The 25,705-nt window shown below is 38.4% G+C and overlaps 3 protein-coding genes and 1 long non-coding RNA gene across 4 annotated transcripts in view; 1 reads left to right on the plus strand and 3 right to left on the minus strand.

The window, feature by feature from the left end:
* LOC138702330 (uncharacterized) overlaps positions 1 to 2,947 on the minus strand; it is a 62,435-nt gene extending 59,488 nt beyond the window's left edge. The window contains exon 1 of the long non-coding RNA XR_011332839.1: positions 2,781 to 2,947. This is a non-coding gene — a long non-coding RNA (uncharacterized lncRNA). The remainder of the gene's footprint in view (positions 1 to 2,780) is intronic.
* Positions 2,948 to 12,141: 9,194 nt separating this feature from the next.
* RpS9 (ribosomal protein S9) lies at positions 12,142 to 18,930 on the minus strand. Its single transcript, XM_069829729.1, has 4 exons — positions 18,799 to 18,930; positions 16,912 to 17,155; positions 14,359 to 14,545; positions 12,142 to 12,355 (listed from the first exon to the last, which is right to left on the minus strand). The coding sequence occupies exons 2-4, from the start codon at positions 17,132 to 17,134 to the stop codon at positions 12,181 to 12,183; spliced, it is 585 nt and encodes a 194-aa protein (XP_069685830.1). The 5' UTR covers positions 17,135 to 17,155; positions 18,799 to 18,930; the 3' UTR covers positions 12,142 to 12,180.
* A 45-nt stretch (positions 18,931 to 18,975) lies between these two features.
* On the plus strand, positions 18,976 to 20,355 carry LOC138702130 (methylglutaconyl-CoA hydratase, mitochondrial-like). The gene has a single exon (XM_069829728.1). It carries the CDS (start codon positions 19,225 to 19,227, stop codon positions 20,110 to 20,112), a length of 888 nt encoding a protein of 295 aa, XP_069685829.1. The 5' UTR covers positions 18,976 to 19,224; the 3' UTR covers positions 20,113 to 20,355.
* Positions 20,356 to 24,326: 3,971 nt separating this feature from the next.
* LOC138702132 (Fanconi anemia group J protein homolog) overlaps positions 24,327 to 25,705 on the minus strand; it is a 320,429-nt gene continuing 319,050 nt past the window's right edge. The window contains exon 18 of the mRNA XM_069829730.1: positions 24,327 to 24,535. Coding sequence (XP_069685831.1) covers positions 24,422 to 24,535 — 114 coding nt within the window. The 3' untranslated portion in view covers positions 24,327 to 24,421. The remainder of the gene's footprint in view (positions 24,536 to 25,705) is intronic.

Genomic DNA, 25,705 nt, shown 5'->3' on the forward strand with positions numbered 1-25,705 from the left:
TGTAGCCCGTTCAATTCCAAACCCTGCCTGTTATCCTGAACTTTCCTAATGGCATATTCTAAAGCGAAGTTAAAAAGTAAAGGTGATAGTGCATCTCCCTGCTTTAGCCCGCAGTGAATTGGAAAAGGATCAGATAGAAACTGACCTATACGGACTCTGCTGTATGTTTCACTGAGACACATTTTAATTAATCGAACTAGTTTCTTGGGAATACCAAATTCAATAAGAATATCATATAATACTTCCCTCTTAACCGAGTCATATGCCTTTTTGAAATCTATGAATAACTGATGTACTGTACCCTTATACTCCCATTTTTTCTCCATTATCTGCCGAATACAAAAAATCTGATCAATAGTCGATCTATTACGCCGAAAACCGCACTGATGATCCCCAATAATTTCATCTACGTACGGAGTTAATCTCCTCAAAAGAATATTGGACAAAATTTTGTACGACGTCAACAAAAGTGATATTCCTCGAAAGTTACCACAGTCCGTTTTGTCCCCCTTTTTAAAAATAGGTACAATTATGGACTCCTTCCATTGTTCTGGTACAATTTCCTTTTCCCAAATAGCAAGTACAAGTTTATAAATTTCGCTATATAATGCACTTCCACCCTCTTGTATTAATTCTGCTGGAATTTGATCGATACCTGGAGACTTGTACTTTTTCAGATTTTCTATCGCAATTTCGACTTCTGAAATCGTGGGTTCGGGTATAAATGGCTCAGCAGTTTGTATTTCAATATCGTCCCGATCATTTCTATTTGGCCTATGTACATTTAGTAGTTGCGCAAAATAGTTTTTCCATCTGTTTAGGATTGATGAAGAGTCTGCAAGCAAGTCACCATTCTCATCCTTGATCACGTTTACCCTTGACTGATATCCGTTCTTAAATTCCTTTATACCCTTATATAAATCTCGAATGTTTTTATTCTTACTATTTGTTTCTACCTCATTCAGTTTTTCCTTCAAGTAACCTCTCTTTTTATTCCTAAGTGTACGACTTGCTTCCCGTCTTTCATTGAAATAATTATCTCTATTCTCCTCAACTGGATCCTGTAAGAATTTCAATTTTGCCTGTTTCCTTCTTTCTACTACCATGCAACAATGTTCATCAAACCACGGTTTCTTTTTCTTAGTTTCATAATAACCTATGCTCTGCTCAGCTGCAATTTTGATACTATCTCTGATATTTTCCCACACGCTATTAACATCTAATTCTTTCTCAACTTCGTCGGAACTTTCTAAAGTGGCAAACCTATTCGAAATTTCGACCTGATAATTTTGCTTAGCTTCCTCGTCCTTTAATTTCAAAATATTGAATTTAGTAATATTAACTTGTTGCTCTACTCGCTTGGCTACTGATAATCTTTCTCTTAATTCTCCAATCACCAAATAATGGTCAGAATTACAGTCTGCACCTCTGAAAGTTCGAATATCTACTATACTAGTATGTCTCCGTTTATCTATCAAGACGTGATCTATTTGGTTGTGTGTCAATCCATCTGGAGAAGTCCAAGTATATTTATGTATATCCTTATGGGGGAATGTTGTACTTTTGACAATTAAATTTTTCGATGTGGCAAAGTTGACTAATCTAACTCCATTGTCACTACTAATTGCGTGTAGGCTCTCTTTTCCAATAGTTGGTCTAAAAATATCCTCCCGTCCTACTTTAGCGTTGAAATCCCCCAATAAAATTTTCATATGATATCTAGGGAACTGATCAAAAGTATGTTCCAATTCCTCATAGAAGCTATCCTTTATATAGTCGTCTTTCTCTTCTGTAGGGGCGTGAGCATTTATAACTATGATGTCGCACCATCTACCCTTAAGTACTAAATATGATAACCTGTCACTGATAAATTCGACCTTTTTTACTGCTGATTTTATTCTTTTATGAACAAAGAATCCTGTTCCTAATTGGTGATTATTGTTTCCTTCCCCATAATACAACAAGTAGTCTCCTATTTGTGATATGCCATTCCCATCTAACCTAACCTCTTGTACTCCCACAAAGTCTATTCTATATCTAGCTAGTTCTTTTGCTACTAATGTTACCCCTCCTGTTCTATAAAGACTAGTTACGTTCCAAGTGCCAAATCTCAAAACCTTATTCCTTTGCTGTGGTCGTGCCAGAGAATCAGTCCTATTCCGAGGCTTACTGTAGGAATTCGTAACAAGCTGTTTTTTACGGTGATGGGTTGTTAGCCCTTCGCCCAACCCCCAAGCTGGAGGACCACCCCTTATCGGCTGTCCACGACTGCTTATTCAATATATTCGCAGCTACCCTCCATATCTGGAGGCCGTCTCCTCTATCCGCAACCTGAGGACGCGCCATGCCGTGGTGATAGGGACCCACCATACATGGCTAAAACTGTATAGAAAAAATAATATGTAGAAATATTTCATCATGTTAAGTATGTTTCATTCGATATTATTTTAGTTTACAGGAAAAATATTAAAATCTCCGAAATTTCCTTCCTTCAAAAAAGACCGGTAATATAACTTTAAGATGTAATCATCATGGCTGGATGTTCAGAACCTGTTGATGGTAGAGCTTAAATTTGGTTTAATAAATTTCTAAAGTTTGGCATCATCTCCACTAAAAGCACACACAAAGTTGTAAATACGTATGTCTTAATGTTCTTAATTATGTAGTTCGAAAATTCTTAGAATAAATTTGTAACATAACGTTAGTGAAAATGTAACACAAGTTTCACTGTCTATCCCATTAGATTGCTGCACTGTTTTGAAGCATCAGTTTAGTCTTACCTGCTCTTGCTGCACTCCACTCCTTTTTATATAATTCCACAATATAATTATTTACATAATGGTATCAAAAGCAATTATCTTTAACAATTAAATATTAAAATTCATTCCGTCGCCGTAACACACAACCACACGTCTCCGAAGACGACGCAGCACTGAACCCCTGTCATCCCTTACCAACCCCGAGCTGGTAAAAACTGTTCAGACCAATAGTACTGCAGAACGCACACCGGTACGACATAAGTCAGTGCGCCTCGGAAAACGGCAACCGACAATGCATGGACCAAACCCAATGTCTATCGGAGTCTATACAAAACTAGAGAATAGACAAACAGTTTAGCCTCCTTAAGTTGTCTTTCTAGTTTGTTTGCAGCTTGTCTGGTCCTATTCCGAGTAGGTACAGCTTCATAATCCGTTCTGTTGATTATACAAGTCTTCGTTACGATACATAAATTTGACTTATTTAAAAAACACAGAGAGAACAAAATCACAGTTCGATAGAAATAACATTTTCAATATAATTTATATATTTTTTGCACATATAGGCCTATTATGTATCTATTTTTATTTTATTGGGTTATTTTACGACGCTGTATCAACATCTAGGTTATTTAGCGTCTGAATTATATGAAGGTGATAATGCCGGTTAAATGAGTCCGGGGTCCAGCACCGAAAGTTACCCAGCATTTGCTCGTATTGGGTTGAGGGAAAACCCCGGAAAAAACCTCAACCAGATAACTTGCCCTGACCGGGATTCGAACCCGGGCCACCTGGTTTCGCAGCCAGACGCGCTGACCGTTACTCCACAGGTGTGGACTTTATGTATCTATGTACGAGTAACTTACTTACTGGCTTTTAAGGAACCCGGAGGTTCATTGCCGCCCTCACATAAGCCCGCCATTGGTCCCTATCCTGAGCAAGATTAATCCATTCTCCATCATCATATCCCACCTCCCTCAAATCCATTTTAATATTATCTTCTCATCTACGTCTCGGCCTCCCTAAAGGTCTTTTTCCCTCCGGCCTCCCAACTAACACTCTATATGCATTTCTGGATTCGCCCATACGTGCTACATGCCCTGTCTATTCCTTTGCTGTGGTCGTGCCAGAGAATCAGTCCCATTCCGAGGCTTATTTGAAGGATTCGTAACAAGCTGTTTTTTACGGTGATGGGTTGTTAGCCCTTCGCCCAACCCCCAAGCTGGAGGACCACCCCTCATCGGTTGTCCGCGACTGCTTATTCAATATATTCACAGCTACCCTCCATATCTGGAGGCCGTCTCCTCGATCCGCAACCTGAGGACGCGCCATGCCGTGGTGATAAGGACCCACAATACATGGCTATGTGTAACAACTCTTCTCTTTATTTACAAAATACAAAATGACGATTTACCTGAGTTTATTTTTATTATGCACGGTGAATCCTTCTACTTAAACTTTTAATCATAACTTCAGTATTAAGAAACTGCCGTCACGATGCTCTAGTGGCTAGAGTTCTAGACCTATAATACTGTGGACCCGAGTTCAATCCCGGCGTACCCAGGTCCAGGTAACACAGGAGTTTTTTCCGCAAGCTCCGGATCCCCTGCGGTATCCCAACAAAATAATCTCCACCATCATAATATCTCATGTCATCGCGGATGTAGCGTAAACTAGTCTCCTATGGCGTACCTTGGGCAACGACTCTGTCGGTAAATTGGTCTACACAACTGGCTTGACATGGGTGAATGACGAACAGTCAAGAAATCGTCATTAATAAAAAAAATGGTAAGGTAAACGTGCGAACTCGAAATGCGGCAGTACAGCAAGTGGACAGCTTCAAATACTTGGGGTGTACTATAAGCAGTAACATGAGCTGCTGCCAGGAAGTCAAGAGGAGGATAGCAATGGCAAAGGAAGCTTTTAATAGAAAAAGGAGCATCTTCTGGAAAATGAACTAAGGAAGAGACTAGTGAAGTGCTTTGTGTGGCATTGTATGGGGGCGGAAACATGAACATTACGACGAAGTGAAGAGAAGCGACTAGAAGCACTTCAAATGTGGATAAGGAGAAGGATTGTTTAACTTTAGTAGGTTATTTTATGACGCTTTATCAACAGCTTAGGTTATTTAGCGTCTGAATGAGATGAAAGTGATAATGCCGGTGAAATGAGTCCGAGGTCCAGCACCGAAAGTTACCCAGCGTTTGCTCATATTGGGTTGAGGGAAAACCCCGGAAAAAACCTCCACCAGGTAACTTTCCCCGACCGGGAATCGAACCCGGGCCACCTGGTTTCGCGGCTAAACGCGCTAACCGTTACTCCACACGTGTGGACAAGGAGAAGGATTGAGCTTGTGAAATGGACAGACAGAATAAGAAATGAAGATGTGTTGGGAGAGTGGGTGAAGAAAGAATGATGCTGAAACTGATCAGGAAGAGGAAAAGGAATTGACTGGGTCACTGACTGAGAAGAAACTGCCTACTAAAGGATGCACTGGAAGGAATGGTGAACGGGAGAAGAGTTCGGGACAGAAGAAGATAGACGACATTAAGATATATAGATAGTATGCTGAGACTAAAAAGAAGTTAGAAAATAGGAAAGATTTTTAGAATGCTGGGTTTGCAGTGAAAGACCTGCCCTTGGGCAGAACACTATATAAATGAATGTAAAATTAGTTATTTGTATATAATAGGTAAGACGCTTCACTTTACATAACAGGAAAATCTGTGGAAAGACTAAATAAAATACGAGTATATTGAAATATAATATATATTTTTTTTTAAGTTCAAGGGGGGTTCAAACCCGGTGTGTACGTCCGTCTCATGTTCCCAATATTCACGGGTGCAAGGCGACACAGAAGTTCACTGCAGTCCACTTCTCTGCTGGATCGACGTTCATAACCTCGAAAGCCTCGATGGCTTTTTTTTTTATTTTAGTAGGTTATTTTACGACGCTTTATCAACAGCTTAGGTTATTTAGCGTCTGAATGAGATTAAGGTGATAATGCCAGTGAAATGTGCCCGGGGTCCAACACCGAAAGTTACCCAGCATTTGCTCATATTGGGTTGAGGAAAAACCCCGGAAAAAACCTCAACCAGGTAACTTGTCCCGACCGGGAATCGAACCCGGGCCACCTGGTTTCGCGGCTAGACGCGCTAACCGTTACTCAACAGGTATGGACACTCGATGGCTTCACATTATTTTCTTTAATTCAACAGCGTCATTATTAAGAAACTAACTCCCTCCTCTCTCCCCTCGTTACCAAAAAGTGACTTCCGACGTCTCAGCCGACCGCCAGAGAGAAAGTGTGCGGGTCCGAAGCCGGCTGAATGGGTTTCCGGTCCGAGGCAGCCCGCAGCCACACTCCATCCTCGCGCCCTTCCAGTACCGGATAATTAATGCGACACGCCCATTCATTCACATAAATCTCCATACACCTGCTTCACTAACGACAGTAAGAATATCAGGCCAGAGGTTCGAACCGTGATAAGCTACATCGATCTCGCAACACCATTTTCGGCTTAATTGGAATTAAACGGCTATTGAGTAAGTTACTTTTAAGTTAGTTACTTAATAGAAAAAATAACTAAGTTACAATTACGGCTACCAACGTAGCTACTTACTTACGGGCTTTTAAGGAACCCGGAGGTTCATTGCCGCCCTCACATAAGTCCGCCAGCGGTCCCTATCCTGAGCAAGATTAATCCAGTCTCTACCATCATATCCCACCTCCCTCAAATCCATTTTAATATTATCCTCCCATCTACGTCGCGGTCATCCCAAAGATTTTATTCCCTCCGGCCTCCAAACTAACACTCTATAAGCATTTCTGGATTCGCCCATTCGTGCTACATGCCCTGCCCATTTGAAACGTCTGGATTTAATGTTCCTAATTATGTCAGGTGAAGAATAAAATGCGTGGAGTTCTGCACTATGTAACTTTCTTCATTCTCCTGTAACTTCCTCCCTCTTAGCCCCAAATATTTTCCTAAGTACTTTATTTTCAAACAACTTAACCTCAGTTCCACTCTCAAAGTGAGAGTCCAAGTTTCACAACCATACAAAACAACCGGTAATATAACTGTTTTATAAATTCTAACTTTCAGATTTTTTGACAGCAGACTGGATGACAAAAGCTTTCTTAACCGAATAATAACAAGCATTTATTCTGAGTTTAATTTCCTCCCGAGTATCATTTATATTTATTACTGTTGCTCCAAGATATTTGAATTTTTTCACCTCTTCAAAGGATAAATTTCCATTTCCTACAATATCCTGGTTACGAGACACAATCATATGACCTACTTTGTCTTTTCGGGATTTACTTCCAACCCTATCTTTTTACTTACTTCAAGTAAAATTCCCGTGTTTTCCCTAATCGTTTGTGGATTTTCTCCTAACATAGTCACTTCATCCGCATAAACAAGTAAATGATGTAACTCGTTCAATTCCAAACCCTCTCTGTTATCCTGGACTTTCCTAATGGCATATTCTAGAGCAAAGTTAAAAAGTAAAGGTGATAGTGCATCTCCTTGCTTTCGCCTGCAGTGAAGTGGGAAAGCATCTGACGTTTCAATTAATCGAACTAGTTTCTTGGGAATAACTAATTCAATAAGAATATCACATAATACTCCTCTCTTAACAGAGTCATATGCCTTTTTGAAATCTATGAATAACTGATGTACTGTACCCTCATACTCCCCAGTTTTTCTCCAATATCTGGACGTTCCGCAGCAGAAACAGATTCTTCTGTATAGTGACCTGGAGGGTCAATCGAGGATTTCATAACCCGAACTGTGCGCTGTATGTGCTTGTTACTAACAGTAGTAGATTCATCAACAATGATACTAATTTTTATATTTCCAGCTATTTTCTTTCTCATTTCTGTGGAAATGTGATCGATTATGTTAATACAGCTATACTTTGAGTGAAGCACTCTTCCTACATATAAACCATTAAGCCTTTGTAAATCAATGTCTACAATCTATCAAAGGTTTTTATAATTTTTCCAACTAATATGCTGTTTATAGACGGAGTTATGGGGGGGGAGGCACGTCCCTCCCCAAACTTGTGTCAATTGTTTTCTATTAAGTTTCTGTGCTTACATTAACGAGTTAATGTCTTCACCCACGTTTTGGGTGCCTGTCCTTTCAGCGAGACATTGCGGAACTCTAGACATCACAGAATCAGGTCCATGATTGCCGAAGCCTTGAGGATGAAAGGTCTCACTGTGCACGAAGAAGTCCATGGCATCTCTCAAGAGGGATCCTGTCGGCGAATTGACATGCTTGCCATTCCGCCAGGCTCTACATCCGCCTACATTATCGACCAGAGTCAGGTTCGAGGCAAAGGAACAACAGCCCGCTGAAGTCCACTCAGAAAAATGCAGAATTTATGAGCCCACAGTTCCATTCTATTTGGAGAAATATCACCTCACCTCCATTGAAGTAGTTGGGCTAATGGTTGGCGCTAGGGGCACAATACCTCGCCTCTTTGTCAGTTTCTGCAAGAAGTTCCAGCTGAACAACGACTTCATTCGTGATGTTTCCCTTGCCGCTATCAGAGGATCACTTGCCATTTTAAAATGCCATCTGTACTTTGTTTCCTAAAAAGGGAGAATTTTGCTCGAATGTCTAATCTGTTTGTTTACTATGTTTAGGTCTGTTATATGCATGCTACTATCTTTCCTGTTCTTAATTGTCCTTTTTGTTCGTTCCCCTCATTTCTCTTTCGTGGTCTGTTTTTGTTTTCACTCAATATGTTTATTATGCTTTGTCCAATGAGGCAGTCCCGCCATTGGGAAAGCTGAAAGAGTGTCTTTCAATGTGTCTGGACTATAATAGATCCATTAATTTATTTTAAATTTCTGAAAATTTGACAATATTTCTATACCTCATTTGAGAAATGGAAGCACTGTAATGTTTCTTTTGTAACAGCCTGTACTCGTGTGTTAGAAGTCTGCAGGTGTTCAGGCCGCCACTTGGAGAAATATGAATAACATACTGCACAACAATGCAGAAAAAAGAAAAATGATCCTGGTATATTATGTAAACTTAAAGACGAGAAATTAAGTAAAATAATTAGAATTTGCATTTCATATGATATCTTCAGGAAGGTAAGCTTCAGATAAAGTTCCAGTTAGCACTGTTATGTAGTGTTATTGATGTATACACTTATGTTTGTGTATGAGAGAGAAAAATATATTTTGTCCAAAGACGTTTTATAGTTTTAACAGCTGCTGAAACTCAGCAAAATATGAATAGCTGAATTAGTGATCCCGACTGTGTTTCAGACTTAAAGATCACTGTAAATACCTCGAAAGGACCTCCACTTCTTAAATCACTTTTACATCGTTGACAATGATTATTGTTCGAGTGCTTGCTCCTAGGGAATAAACCATGCTCTCAAATTGTGGTAACTCCTCTGTAATTTGTTCACTTTCATCATAATGATGTTACGAAAAGTTTCCCTGTTTCTGAAGCAGATTGTTTGACAAGAACGAACACCTTCGAATTTCGAAGTAGGCCGCATGTTAACAATGCAAAACTGCTGTATTTTCACAGCAAACCTAATTTCGAGCAAACTTTACTGAGAACGTATAAAAGACGAATAAACGAAAAACGTGTAACTGAAATACAAGGGTTCAATGAAAAGTAATGCCTCTACCTTCATAACTCGGCAATAGATGGCAGCACTGGTGCTGAAATGTTTTCCCTTCTGCCATCAGAAAGTTGCAGCAGTGAATGGTTGTGTTACACTACATAGAATGGAATCCTGTGCAGACGCTCAGTAAATGCAATATAAGCAATGTGTTGCCATTGAATTCTTGACAGCAGAAGGCATCTCGCCAATACATATTGATTGAAGAATGCAAGCCGTTCATGGTGACTGTTCATGTGAGCACTGTGTCGTTGGGCCAGTACACGACAAGCAAAGAGTTGGACATCCTGTGACAGCAACCAGCAAGTTTCACAGGGTTTTAAGTTGACTGATTCAAAATGATTCCCGCATCGCTCAGAGAGAATCGGAAAGGATAATTAAAAATAAATATAAAATCAAGCAAAACCAAGTACTATGTACCAAAGCCAAAGATAAAAATGGAGCATTTTAATAAAAAAAAAAAACAAATTATTCCAGGAATCCCACGTAAATCTGCAGTAGGAAAATTCAGACTGCTTACAGAACACGATTATTTGGCCAAACACTTGAATAAAATAGGAATTTACACAAATCCAAATTGCCCTCTATGCAACAAAGAAATGACTGAAGATCATCTACAAACCTGTGAAGTTCTACCTGATGGATCCCCCACAGAAATACTGGAGAGCAAGAACGCTAATGGCTTTGTTGCCAAAGCCCGGCATTAGATAACATGTTATCCTGCAGCACAACAATGCACGGCCACACACAGCAGAACTTCAGAGACAATCATCCATCCTACAGTCCAGACTTGGCGCCGCATCTCTTCCTGAAGCTTAGAGGGCTGTGAGAAGCTAGTTCCAGAAACAGAGTTTGGGCTTCTTCTGTGACTTCACAAAACTCGTTCGTTGGCAAAAGTGTATCCAGTTGTCTGGTGATTATGAATTAAGGTAATTAAAGGGCACATTCTGAGGATTATTTCTGCGTTTGATTTATTAAAATATCCTCATCCATATACGTGCAGTTGAGGTGGAGGCATTACTTTCCATTCAACCCTCGTAAATTAACATGGAAAGTATATGTATTTTGCTGGGAACTCAAAAGAGAAAAAAACCAATTATGAAAAACATTCAAGTATAAAAGACATAAAACAAGTTTTACTGTATTATACCACGTATTTTACTATTTTTTACAATCCATAGTCTTTCTATTTTCCAAATAAAACTCAACAGTATATAGTATTAACAAATTATACCACTGTAGGCTTACTGTATTTCTTTTCTGTTACAGCGATACTCGATTATTGCAACATTTCTTCGGTCCCTTTGAGGACACTATAGCCAAATTCACGATACAGTAGTGAGGATGGGCGGACCATCTGAACAAGACTCACCATGACTGGCTGGCTTTCAAATTCAAGAGTCACAGGAAAAGTGTTGGACTGTTTAGTCAACTGTCCGAAGATAGGTTTGAACCTCATAAGCGACAACAAGGCATCAGTCGTGAGGCAACCAAGCCAGGAAATGCGGTAGAGTGGCCAGTTTCTTTCCCCCTCTATTGCACACATTACTGACTAGCTACATATCAGACTTCAAATGTATAAAAACAATAATTGTTCTTCCTAATACATATCAAGCGAGATGTACTGCCTGATAATAGATGCCGTGTTGGTTTATGAAAAGATTAAAAAAAAAAAAAAAATATTCAGAATGTGACAACCATCATTAAGACATTGGAATCAGATTATGTGGGAGTTATCAACCTTTGAAGAAGTTCATATTGTGCTTAATTATATTTCATAAAGGTAAAGGTGAAGTCTACCCCATGACAGGCTAAATCGGCCCAGAGGGTGGCAGGAGGTTAAGGCTATCTATAATCGGCATTAATAGCAGTAGGGATGTCAGTCCTACATGTCCACCACCTTTACCGCTGGTACTCATTTCTGTTAGAGGCTGAGTAAACCACAGGCCATAGTGCGGCTGGATTAGATCAATGGCAAAATCTGACTCCATCAGTAATGGAACCAGCGACATTCCGGCTTGCAGAGTCAAGGCCCATTCACAATGAAAATTAAACATAACCGTAACATAAACACAGAAGTTTGCACCCAGGCTACCAAATGGGATCATTCACAATGATTCACATAAGCATTGACATAAACATTACCGTAAGACGTTAACATGAAAGTTTGCAAATTCCAAACTTTCATGCTTATGCTTACGTGATTTGCAAACAGAACACAATCGTGGAGCGCTGAAGTATACGACAGAATAAGAGGAAATGGCGTCGTTGTTATGTTTCCATGGTTACCAAGTATGTTTGCTGTTATGTTTATATTCCCATCGTGAATGAGCCTTTACCCCGTAACCATGACACTACCATGCACCCCAAACATTGGTCATAAATATTGTTTGTGTGGAAGAAAAATTAGCTAATCAAATACTTAAAAATACTACGAAGTCCTGAGGAATGTATCCAACTGATTCTCCATTTCCTGCTTTCTTTGACGATAAAGTCAAAGCTATAAAAACTAAAGTACCGACATGTCTTCTACATCAACGAGACGGTAGACACACACAAATTCTCGTACAATGATGACAAAGGGCATCCCTATGCAGACCAGTCCACTCCAATCTCTACTGGTCAGTTTTCTTGGGATAAAAGTCATACAAGCCAATGGAACATGACTTACCTAGGAACACACTGTACACCCAAGTCTGGAAGTTCATAAATAACAACACACAAATCTAGAGGAGAACGTTTTATTCACGTGACAGCATTACATTTAATCCTCGTCTTCGTCAGCAGCTCCTCCTCCACTTGTGGCCTTCCTCAAGTTCTTCCTCTTCACACGTCCGGGACGACCACCACCAAACGGACTCTTCAGCGAGAAGTCGATGTGCTTCTGGGAATCCAGCCGGACAATGAAGCTTGGGATGTTCACCACCTGCTTGCGCACTCTGCAGGAGAAAGTACACACAATAAATATACTAGCAACCCCACCACACATTTAAATGGAACATAACTGCTATGAGGATCAGCTACTCACAGTACCTTTGTGTCCGTACAGGTTACTGAACAGACATTGGGAAGAGGCACAAAGCCTACAGTCCCAAGTGGCCTGCTTGAGCACAATGCGCGGCACCTACAGTATTACCAGGCATTAGGAAGAGGCTCTATTGCCTCAGTCTTAAGTGGCCTGTTTGAATAAAATCCACTCAACGGGGCGACCTCCACACCTGACAGCAATTGCAATAAAATTACATTCTGAAGGTATTCAATATTTTAAAATTCTATTTCCTCTAGATGACAATATTTGTCCAGAAAACCACTCTCTTATATCAAGAACTAGGTAACTTGATTTTTCATATTTTGTGACATTGCCTATTTACTTATTTATTGCACTAAGGAATATGTCTCGTTTTCTTTTACCTATTTGTTATATTGAAAAATAGATGTCGCTGGTATCGTTCGATCAGTTACCTAGATCCTGGATTACATTGTGCGATTTTTGCTATGCTATAAAAGAGGTAACTAAAAAAACGCAAATTTCGAGTTACCTAGTTCTTGCATTCACACGACGATATTATAAACCATAAAATTCTCTATTTTTTTTAACACGTATTACAGTAGTGGCAACATAAATTGCAAATTCTGTAATAAAGATAAAAATTTTGGAGTCCAGTTTTGTATGTCAGAAAATATCTAAAATAAATGTATATAATCAGAACCTTCAAACCGAGAGAAGGAAAGAAGATTGAGGGTTGGAACAGGAAATCACTGCAAAGAACAGTGAGTGTGAGAAAAGTTCGGTGCAGAAGAAGATACGAGATGATAGACAACACTAAGATAGGCCATATGCAGAACACTATGAATGAGTGAATCTGTCACAAATTACTGACCCAGCAACAACAATGCCGATGGAAAAGAGAACCAATAATTTTTTGGTCAATGTAGAGTATCCACCGCCCACTGAACGAATATTGGTTAAACGAGCGTTGAGCGACTTCCGCCGATTTTGAAAAAGACACCGACGCACTTAGGTTAGGTTAGTTTAGGCTTTTATTATCCCGTCAAGATGAAGGTGAAAGCGATTGAGTATGATTTTTGTTTTCTATGTTGGCAGTTCAAGTGCGTCTATTCCAAAATCGGCGGAAGTCGCTCAATGCTCGCTTCACCCGAATATTTCACACTTTTATCACTGCCAATGTTGCGCTATAAACCAATTTTCGCAAATCTAATGTAAAAGACTGCCTACACAAGCAACAAGTTATACTAAATGTTTAGGATTAGTGTAAAACTGGTCTATGTCTCCTATAGTGGGCGGGACATAAGTAACATTCACTGATTTTTCTTATAAAATTATTAGTCAAATACAAAAATCCTGGACGATGCAGTTTATGTTGCGACTACTCTACATACAGGGTGAACTTTTCGTTCTGCAAAGAAATTTTACAATGTTACATTTGTTCGGATCAAATTTCTGCATATTTGAAGATCAAAACTAAAATTCTATAAATCATTTATTATCATAATACACGTCCCTCTTAAACTAACTGAGCATATTGGGAATTAAATCAATGAATTTCCCCAAAACACGCTATAAAATGTTTCATGTAAAACAATTTTTATCTCGAAAAGGAAGCAAAAACGAGCAAAATTGTATTAAACTTCTTTGTTTGAAATACATCAAAGAATAACCCCCTGAAATTAATGACATTCACCCTGTATAGTTAATTTCCACGGTCATTTCCCTCACGCTACAACCAAAACATAATTTTCAGTTAGGCCTATCAATGTAACTGTGTCCTTGTCATGAATCAGACAGACACTGGAGAGTTCTGACTGGGATTAACCAAGGACTTTACTCTGGCCTCCAAATGATTAGACAACACCACAATAATGATGCATCTTGCCCAGAATTTGGGGCCACATGTTTTATGACTTATTCTGCTGATCTTACCGAATATGTCTCTGACGTATGAGGACACGTGCGTGATGGATGGATTTGGCCAGACCCAGCTTGAACACCTGAGTTTGAAGGCGACGCTCCAAGAAGTCTTCTATCTTCAAACCCAACACGTAATCAAGCTTCATTCGACTCTCGTCCAGCACTCCAATCCGAACCAAACGACGAAGAAGGGCGTTACCTGCAGCACAATTTAAAATATCAAACACACTGTTCAAAATACCCAAGTCCAAATCTCAGTGAGTCCAAATAATCCAGTCTTCTCCTCATCAATCTTGATGGAGAGAAATAGACATGGAGAAAGGCTATAGTCATGTTTAACACCTTGATTATGGCTGCTTCTTGCGAAAGTTTTCTGTTACACAAGTCTATAAGATGGATGTTCCTGTACTGATGGAGTGGAAATCCTCTATGTATTAAAAAAAAATAAATTTCATAATGTTTTTAATGTGCAAAATTTCTATACAGGCTTAAACACAAAAATGACCGATCTCCAGTACCATGAATTTGGCAGTATCTGGTTCACACGACTAGGGAAAGAACATTTATTTTGCACCTAGGACCTAATTTACCCCTTGAATATATATTTGTTATAGATTAGTTATAACATGTGATCTACACACGACAGAAAGAGCAACAAAGAAAACAAAGGTAAAACAAGAGAGTAGTCCTGCATAAGAAATTCATTCACTTGTAAACACAAGTCTCACGGAACCAAACCAACCCAAGTCTTCTAAAGGGGATTCAGTGTATGGCAACCATTTTTTTCCTTTTGTCTAAAATGATATAAAAGGATATACCTTAATGCTCGGATTTGGGTGTGTTACACAAATCTCAAGCTTATTTATTTCAAAAAGTTCTTAAATTCAGCCATTATCATTAACTCATTGAAACAATCTGTAATGTCAAGAGTATTCCATCAATGATGAAACTTAAAAACGTACCTAATTATACCTTCACTTTATTTTCTTTTTACTTGGTTATTTAACGACGCTGTATCAACTACTAGGTTATTTAGTGTCGATGGGAATAGTGATAGGGAGATGGTGTTTGGCAAAATGAGGCCGAGGATTCGCCACAGATTACCTGACAATGCCTTACGATTGGGGAAAACCTCGGGAAAAAAACCCAACCAGGTAATCAGCCCAGACGGGGTTCGAACCCGTGCCCGAGCACAGCTCTGGATTGGCAGGCAAGTTCCTTAGCCAATTGAGCTACACTGGTGGCACTTTAGATAGTGAAAAATATAGTGGACTGCATTGGTGTTAATGCAGCTTCCCATTCAGAAAAAACTAAGTAAAAACTCCAGAAGTGGCTCCCTTCTGACAAAGGAAAAATTTTTGCAGTCCGTACAAAACAAACCAAACGACCTGGAAATATACAAAAACTAGCCCAGACATGTTCAAACATTTTTAACAAGAGCCAGAACAGGTCACATTGTCACACAATTGTAACTACATTGCTTTCACTTTTCTGATACTCCTACTTGTCTGTGGTGTAATAATCAAGATGAAGATCTGGAACACATTCTTCTATACTGTCCATCCATAAACCACAAAAGAAGTAAATTAAAATCATCAGTACCAGTTGCAGAAGACACAGCCCTGCAGTATAGATTGACTACACCCCAACTCTGGCTAATAGCAACAGGCATCTATAATGAACACCAATCAAAATACCCCTCATTTCTCATGTAAAACAAGAACTGAAAAGACGAGTGGACTATAGTGGACCTTATGTTGTCAGCAAACAGCTGGATACATTAAGATTGATACCTTTCACTTAAAATTACGGTTAAATCTCAAAGAACAGAACAGAGAAGCTCCACCCACTAATCCCTTCACTAGGAAGTAGGGGGTTTACAGTGAGGTGACACCTCGTGAAGAAAAGTGGAACTGAGAAGATCTATGTTCTGTGTCTCCCTTCTTCTCTCCTCTTTTTTTTTTTTATGGCGGGATTCAATCCATCGAACTTGCCTACCACACACACACTATGGGGAACGAGTAATGCTTTACACCATATGACCACGACAACACAGAGGGGAAAAATGACTCTACTTACGTTCAATGAGGAGTAAGGTCTGCAAGCGAGGAAGGCGAGTTTGGGTCTCCAACAGTGTTACTTTCACAGGTGAGTGTTGAGTTACGTTAAGTGTGGTCATTTTAAATTTATCAGTATAACTATTACATGAGAGCTGTCGAATGCACACCTAATTTCTGCGAAAATTTGCTATTTACCACGTGAGTGTCGAAAGCACATCGAATTTTGGCTGGCGTAGGTTTGTTATAGGAAGGGGAGGGGTAGAGAGCACACTGTAGATAGAGAGAGCAGCTGCCGTGCGAGGTTCCCCTACCACTGTTGCTCTTTCAGAACCAGCGAAAATTTCATTCCATAATACCCATACGTTAACAAGCACATGTTGTGGACATGTCTAGTAGAGTTGTATAGAATTAAACGACGATAACTTATCTAAATTGCGAGTTAACAGACTTAATGCCATGGCAGAACATACTATAAACTGAAAGAACTCGGAATACGAATACATACCTTCGAACAACCGACGCTGATCTTTCTCTTCCAGCGTCAGAAGTTCACGGGCAGCCTTGCGGATCTTGGCCAGCGTGTACTTCACGCGCCACACTTCACGCTTATTACGAAGCCCATACTCTCCAATGATCTTCAACTCTTGATCAAGGCGGGCCTTTTCATATGGGCGCCTTGGAGTAACGTAGGTCTTGCTAAAGACTGAAGGAATTCTACCGTTAACCATCTTGAATGGCTACACAGCAGACTGTCAAGAAAAAATAAATTTCAATATAATACAGATGAACTAGAATAAACAGAGTATTGCATATTTACTCATTTCTCTGTGTACATCCTACGCAGTTCATTAAAACTCCAGATTCTCACCCACAGGCGGTTTTTACTATCAAGAATGGCAAATATTCCAGCAGAGATCTAACATACACACTTGGGAGTGGGAATTCATACAGAATGACCAATTTTCTTATTACAGACGAACTATGTCAAAGTACGACGAATGCCTACAGGTTGGAGTTTCAGCAACAGGATAACAAGACATACGGTCTACATAAATATTAGATATATAATACACCTGATTATAGGCCTATATGAGTTCTTAGCCTTTCAAGGTGACTGATCAGAATTAGACTTGGATATTCCAGTGTCCTGGAACTTGACACTTTCAATGTTTAGGAACTACATGCAGGTTTCATCATCAGGGCAGATAGGTTAGACCAGAGAATCACCCACCTCCATATTGATAACAGATGCATAATTATGTATCCTTGTCATGAATCAGACAGACACTGCAGAGTTCTGACTGGGATTAACCAAGGACTTTAGTATTGCCTCCAAATGATTAGAGATCACCAATACAAAAAAAGATGTCTCTTGCCCAGAATTTGTGGCCACAATACTTACTGGTGCTTCTGTACAAGAGAACTACCAAAGGTAGACAAAGTATTTATCTACTTGGTTTGTAGTCGAGTTATACGTACCAACGAAAAAAAATAGAGGGGCTACGCAAATTGGAACTGAAAATGGCTAAACTAGCGATGAGATAGTTCCCTTCGTATTTCGCTTATACACCTTGCATATACGAATCTGTGACATGTTAGGTTTGGTTAGCTTCAGACTTCTAGGTGAAATCCGAGATTCAATCGCTGTCTCTAATTTTGGACAAATCGCAATACAGCGAACGGTAAGCTCCGCCCACGACCCCTGTCCACTTTGTTCCACTAAAAATTTGCCCTCTTTTGGTAGCACTCTTGTAAAGAATTACCTATTTATTGTTCTAATTTTTGATTGCTAACTAATACTCAGGAAACTTACAAAGACACTGTCTATAGGTTATCAGAGCTATGAAATTGCGTTACCGTGCTTATCGTACAGAGTATACAGGCTATTTTCGTGACGTTGAAAGACTGTTGTGGCTGAATGATATACGTATCTCCGCTCTATAATTCTGATGGCCCACTGGCCAGCTAATGATTTACTAAAATAAACAAGGACATTATTAAATATCTGCAGGTTCGGTTATCCGTTCACAACTACATCTGGTGACCACGTGTGCATTCAATTACAGCTACTAAGAATGAATAAATAAATATATTTTTAGCAGGTCTTACATGTACTGTACTATAATAATGTTTATATGTTATAAATCACACCACATTAATTTGTATTAAAATATTTTCACCATTATTTCAAACCAAATAGGCAAGATCCATGGTATTGTACTCTATTTCAAACAGCAAGCATCATACGAATCGCCCAATATTTCCAACATCCTACAACTAATTACTTCTTTCATAATTCTATTCGCTAACTATTGCTTCTTATTTTGGTTCGTTAGCGGTAATAAACAAATTTAATATATTTATAATTGCAATACAATAGAAAACTCCTTACCTTTCAACACCGCTACCACACCACCTCTTCACAAGCAGAGAGAGATAAGTACAAGAACACTTACGAACTCTGGCGAAAGCGAATGTAAATACCACATCCACAATGTAGGAAACAGTTGAAGCTTAAAATTCTCTGCAGTATCAGAGAAACATAAAATAATCGTTAAATCCACACATTTTTTTAAATTTTTACTTACTAGAAACAAAAAAATAACATTTTATGTGCTTCTACAACAATAATCATGAAACAAGATAATTTCGTTATATGATTAAAAGTGTCTGCAGATAATGCAGAAGGTAAATTCAAATTGAGTGAACATAACCCTAGATCATAAATGTAACATAACCTATTCTTATAAGTTTGGACTTTGATATTTAAAGCTCGAAATATTTTAAATTTCCGTGTCAGTTTATAAATAAGTTGACCATGTCACTGTTGAAGAGTATAACTGTTATAAAGTCACGTATTGTTCCCAGATTTTTGAATCGGCTTTCATTTTATTCAACAAGTAGTTCTCAAAACCTGAATTTGAACTATTTAGATGGCCGAGATAGTGGTATCGTTGTTCTTGAAATAAATAGGCCTGAAGCAAAGAATGCACTAAATCGAAGCTTAACTAACAATTTTTTTCATGCAATAGACTCAGTTAAATATGATAAGAACATTAGAGTGATTATAGTGAGAAGCGTGGTACCAGGTGTATTTTGTTCTGGAGCTGATCTGAAAGAGAGATTGAAACTTACAAACTTGGAAGTGAACATATTCGTGTCTCAGCTGCGATCACTTACAACTGCTGTTGAGGACCTTCCTATGCCGGTAATTGCAGCTATAGATGGAGCAGCATTAGGCGGTGGTTTTGAACTTGCCTTAGCGTGTGATATGAGAACTGCATCTGACAACGCGAAACTAGGTTTGGTTGAAACGAAGTTGGCTATAATTCCAGGTGCGGGCGGCACCCAAAGATTACCAAGACTTATTGGACCTGCTCTTGCTAAAGAACTTATTTTCACTGCAAAAATATTGACTGGGACAGAGGCCTTGCAACTTGGTGTGGTTAACCATACAGCCAAACAGAATGACGATGGTAATGCAGCATATTTGAAAGCTTTGGAAGTAGCTCGCGCAATTGTTCCCAATGGACCTATTAGTTTGAGGATGGCCAAAGCAGCTATAAATAATGGTTTAGAAGCAGATATCAATACTGGTAATGCTATTGAGGAGGCATATTACGCACAACTTATCCCTACCAAAGACAGGATAGAAGGACTATTGGCATTTAAAGAAAAACGTACACCTGTCTATAAGGGAGAGTGAACGAACTCTGGTCTTCAAATGCAAAATAATATGATGCCATAATCTTCCTATATATTTACTGTAATGATGTCTCAGCCATTAGGGCCTATATCATGTTTAAAGCACAAGCTTCTGTATACAAGAAATGTACGCAAGCAAAAACTGTTTTTAATACTTTTATATGTCAAATTAAAATAAAATTGTATACACCTGTGTGTCTATATATATTAAATAGAGATAAATAAAGATTTATTTTTGCATGAATGTCTGAATTTTTTTATTGTACGAAATGTCTTTTGTGTACAATCCAGAAATAGAATCTTGTTTTATCTTGATATAACTTATACCAGTATTAAATTATTTAATTTAGGTAGGCCAAAGTCTATAACAACAGTGAAAGAAAATTAACTACACTGTTCTCCAGAAAAAAAAAGCATAACACCTTGAAATATATTGGTACTGTATCCATTGTTTGCTGTCTTAAATGAGACTATAAACGTGGAAACAATCAACAATGGATTTTATAAATGCATATTTTGAATTCTTGAATAACTCTCTTCTACTCTGATAAAACTAATGCTCATGTGCATTAAAACAGCCTAAAGTAAAATATTCTCAATACACTTTTTCTGAAGAGCAGTGTATAAACTGTAATATGTATTGGTAATATGAGAAAGGAATTTAATTGAGAAACATACTGTAGTCACAAGTTATCTTCAACCTTTCATCCCCTAGATGTATTTCGAACTACTCGGTGCAGCGTGTACTCGTCACATAATGGCACGGAATGGATGCCCTCCTCCAGGTAATGAGACTCTTTTCACTGCAGGGCTCTACTGTAAAGGCACTTGGTTCGGCCACTGGCAGTGTGACATTAGATATCTCTTCACAGCACTCCGGTTTTCACAAGAAAACTTTATTTCGTGGCAGGTCTTAACCTGTAAAGAGAAAACATTTAAATACAGTGTTGTAGAACCACCTCCTTTCTCGTCCGGGCTGAGGATTGGCATTGGCGGAGTTACTACACCTATTTCTATACATATTATAGGTTATATTACCTTACTTACTTACTTACAAATGGCTTTTAAGGAACCCGAAGGTTCATTGCCGCCCTCACATAAGCCTGCCATCGGTCCCTATCCTGTGCAAGATTAATCCAGTTCCTATCATCATATCCCACCTCCCTCAAATCCATTTTAATATTATCCTCTCATCTACGTCTTGGCCTCCCCAAAGGTCTTTTTCCCTCCGGTCCCCAGACTAACACTCTATATGCATTCCTGGATTCGCCCATACGTGCTACATGCCCTGCCCATCGCAAACGTCTGGATTTCATCATCATCATCATCATATCTGTCACGTATTGGACCCTACAGGATCTGTTATGGTTTCATGCCAGCGCTTTCGTGGTCTTTCCTCTTGGTACATAAGTAAGAATCTGTTTAGGCCATCTAGTGCGATCCATCCTTTCGACATGTTTTTTTCCACTGAAGTCGATATTGTTGAACAAAATTAACTATAGGATCCATTTTTAGTTCCTGCAACATGTCCACATTTTTACGGTGTTCCAGCAAAGAGCATCCCGCTGTTCGTCTCATGAACCTCATTTCAGCTGTCATCAGCTTTTCCGATTGTCCATGCCTCGCTACCGTGAGGACTGGTCGAGCTAGTGTTTTATATACCTTTAGCCTTGTATGTTTCTGAACATGGGATGATTTGAAGACTGTGTTAATTACGCCAGTGATTTTTATAAATTTAGATATTTTATTCGACATATCTTCATCAGTGACGTCTGGATTTAATGTTCCTAATTATGTCAGGTGAAGAATACAATGCGTGCAGTTATATTACCTACTTAGATTTATTATGTACATGTTTTTATAATATTTTACAAGCATATTGTAATTTACAATTAGGCATAATCCAAATCACTATTATTACTGACATCATTGTTGTCACTTGTTCCAAAATTAATTATTATTTCGTCAATGGCATCGTCCATTTGTCCCGATTTCTGAAGCTATTTTTCCTTCAGTGCAGTGACGTGCGCGCAGTACCCACTCCAGTCCTCTGCTGTTGAAGTAATGAGCACAAATCGGCTATAGTGTTGCAGCTTATCCCAGGCTAACTGAACCACAACGAGGACGCAGTTGTAAGGAGGTAAATGAAGGACTCTATTCCAGGTGCTTCGAAAAACTTGTCTACCAAACATTCCTTTGTCTTGGGTTTATTGAGGCTCACTTCGCCTTGGTTACCCTCTCTGCCTTCAACCATGGCAATCCAGATTCGATCCCCATCTGGGTCATGGAGCAATTTGTGGTGAACAGAGCAGGAGCGAAGGGGTTTTGTCGAAATTTCCTCTCACCATTATCATGATTCCACTCATAATCCATCACCATCAGTCTGCCAGGTCTCGAGCCAGCCTCAGAACAAATAAAAAAAAATGGCTGAAAGTTGTGCATACTGTTTAATAAATACTATTAATAAATCCCGAAAGACAGTCCTGCGGCATTATAACAACTCATTACGTTACTCTCGGTATACAAATTACCGAACATAAGTGTTACAACTGTACTTTCCAAACATTACATAGACCTACCTGTTCTTTCCCAGAGTAATGTGATGTTCATTTGGTTGTAATTGAACCTTCTTAATTTTTTTCACAGAACTAATACTTTTGCCAGAGTATTTAACCATTTCTCACACACCTTATCAAGAGATTCCAACAAACAATTTTTCCTCCTCACAACGCTTCATGATATTATGAAAATAATCTCCCTTTCTCCACTGTGGGTAACAAGGTTACATTTTCTTCGCAATAGTGGTGTGATTTTACCATAACTGTTGCATTGTTGCTGCTCCATTTTCAATGTTAATGCTGCCACTACACAGTGAAGAAAATAGTTCTATGTTTTTGACAAGAGATTGTGATGTGAAGGATATGCATACTATTTTGGCTCCACCCCTCTTCCCCTTCGTCCCTGTGACAACAGTAGAACGGATGTCTCTTCAACTACATTCATTAAGGTGGCATGTTTTCCTTGATTCCATTCATTTTTCATTTTATTTATCATGACTCTTCTCGAAAATACTGTTGCTTAAGTAGTAGATAAGTAGAAAGAATTTTTTAGTGGTAAACAGAATGACTATTTTAAATCCTTAAATTGTATGAAAACAGTAGGCCTATACAGTAAGTGAATGGCAAATTAAGAGAAATGTTAAAAGTAGTTGTTCCCCCGAAAATGTGAAAAAATATATATATATATATATATATATATATATATCTGGTAACCTTATCAATACAGTGATTGTTCACCAGTACTCTGCTGATTCTTGTACATATACTCTTCTTATCTGAATCATGTAATTATACAATTCGTGTTCCACATCGGGATATCTGCCTGCTTTATCCCTAATAAAAGGGTACTATAAACATAATCTGTTGTACGATTTCAAAGCTCATCAAAACACCTCTCATTCCTAAAGCAATAAAGGGTTTTCTTCAAATGTGCAATTCAGATTTTATTGTTCTAAAATACGGTATTTTTTTTACCGAATTTTATGGCATAATATACCGATAGTGTAAAAGTGGAGAGAAACTAAACATTAAGTGAAAACCTAGATCATATATATGGCACAGCCGCCATCTTGACTAGTGGGCCGACCTCTTCAGCTCCCTCAGCAAGGTAGTGTACCACATCGTCGGCTCACTCCATAGTATTTATCTTGTATATATGAGGGCCTTCCTCACACTCTTCACCACTTAACTGTAGCAACGTGTAAGGGATAAACACTCAGCTGAGTTGCCAATTCTTGAAGTCATTGTCATATTGTATTTCTGCTACGCGCAAAGGGGTTGAGGAGAGGATGGGGGTTTATGAGGGTTTACCAATTCCAGGAAGAGAGGCCGTCATGTTTTGGAGCAGAATTATAGGCTCTAACTCTGTTTTTTTATGACAAAATTTGACAAAAATGTGGGACTTATACATGAGTAAATACAGCACTATTGCCTCAGTTTTTAGGTATATATTTAAAAATAATCCATAATATTTTATACAAGATATTCTTACATATCATTATGGTGCACATTCAATTCCTCAACAGTACTGATAAAATTGCCGCTTTCTGATGAAAGAGTAGGTTCACAAAGAGGGCAGGAGGAGGACAATGATCTAAGTGGAATATCTGGCTTCGTGAACTTCAGGAAAAGTGTAATATGGAACTTACAAAGGGTATAAAATTAAAATAGTTTTATCTTCCATTACTGATGGCCATATAGACATATGTATGTTAGTACAATCTTCTATTTATCTGGGGGATGTGAGTGGAGTTATGCAACAGTCAGTGTTTGCTGCAGTCCTTGTGCTGGTGCTGTTGGGCTGTGATATTCCACAAAGTTCTTCAGGCTGCAGTGGAATTTCTCAAATGTTGCATATGGCTGTACCTGTCAGATAAAACATCACACGGAACTCATTAATATGTATAGTTACGTTACTGTATTACAAGTATAAGCATGACAATTCCTGCATTATTTTATGAAGGATGTCATTTTTTCCAGTTGGTATTTGTATTGTTCAGAAATTATACCTACGGTGCTAATCTTTTACAACCCACATCTGCAAAGTTCTGAAATTGAATTTTGTTACAGAAATAATATTAATTAATTGATTAACTAGCGGACTTACTTGTGTTAATTATGTAAGTCTGTGTGGCTTACAGCTGTTTCGGTGCTTCATCACACCATCCTCAGAGCCTACTCTGAGGATTAGGCTCTGAGGATGGTGTGATGAAGCACCGAAACAGCTGTAAGCCACACAGACTTACATAATTAATACGAGTAAGTCCGCTAGTTAATCAATTACTTATATTCAAGTGTTAAAAGTAGTGTATGCAAGATTCAAAATGGATAATAATAATTACAAATAGGATTACTAGGTTTTCACAATGTAAAGAAGGGAGAGTTGCAACATTTAACTCGAGAAAAATGTGAAGAACTTACAAGATACAGAGAAAGAAAAAAAAACTTATAAGCGCCATTTCAGAGCTTATAATTAGAGTTAAAACGAAATAGGCTATAAAGAAAAATTACCTTAGACTTTTACCGTAGTTGTTATATTAATTAATAAATATTAATTTATTATTATTATTATTATTATTATTATTATTACTTATTACTATTATTATTATTGATAAGGACTGATGGTGGGCTTATGTGAGGGCGGCAATGAATCTCCGAGTTCCTTAAAAGCCATAAGTAAGCAAGTATTATTAATATTATTATTAAAATTTGGAAGGTACATTAATGATATGTGGGACTGAGATTGGGAAGAGTAATTGTAAAGCTTGTATCCATACATATTATTAAATAAATGTTCTTTGTTTCTAAATACAAACACGTTTCCTTTCTTTCATGCAGAGAACCACTCATTTTGTTCTGAATCACTTTCCAAGTCTTCACACAATCCAACAACATTACTGTACCAATAATTATGCACAGAATGTTTCTGCTTGGGAATAAAATTACTTTTAACTGAAAGAGAGGCAGGTAGAGGTTTAAATTTATTTTCTTCGTTGTCACGTTTCTAAAAACATTGTTGTTAAAAAAGTGACTTTC

This window comes from Periplaneta americana, chromosome 6 (genome assembly GCF_040183065.1).
Source record: "Periplaneta americana isolate PAMFEO1 chromosome 6, P.americana_PAMFEO1_priV1, whole genome shotgun sequence".
Classification (NCBI taxonomy): Eukaryota; Metazoa; Arthropoda; class Insecta; order Blattodea; family Blattidae; genus Periplaneta; species Periplaneta americana.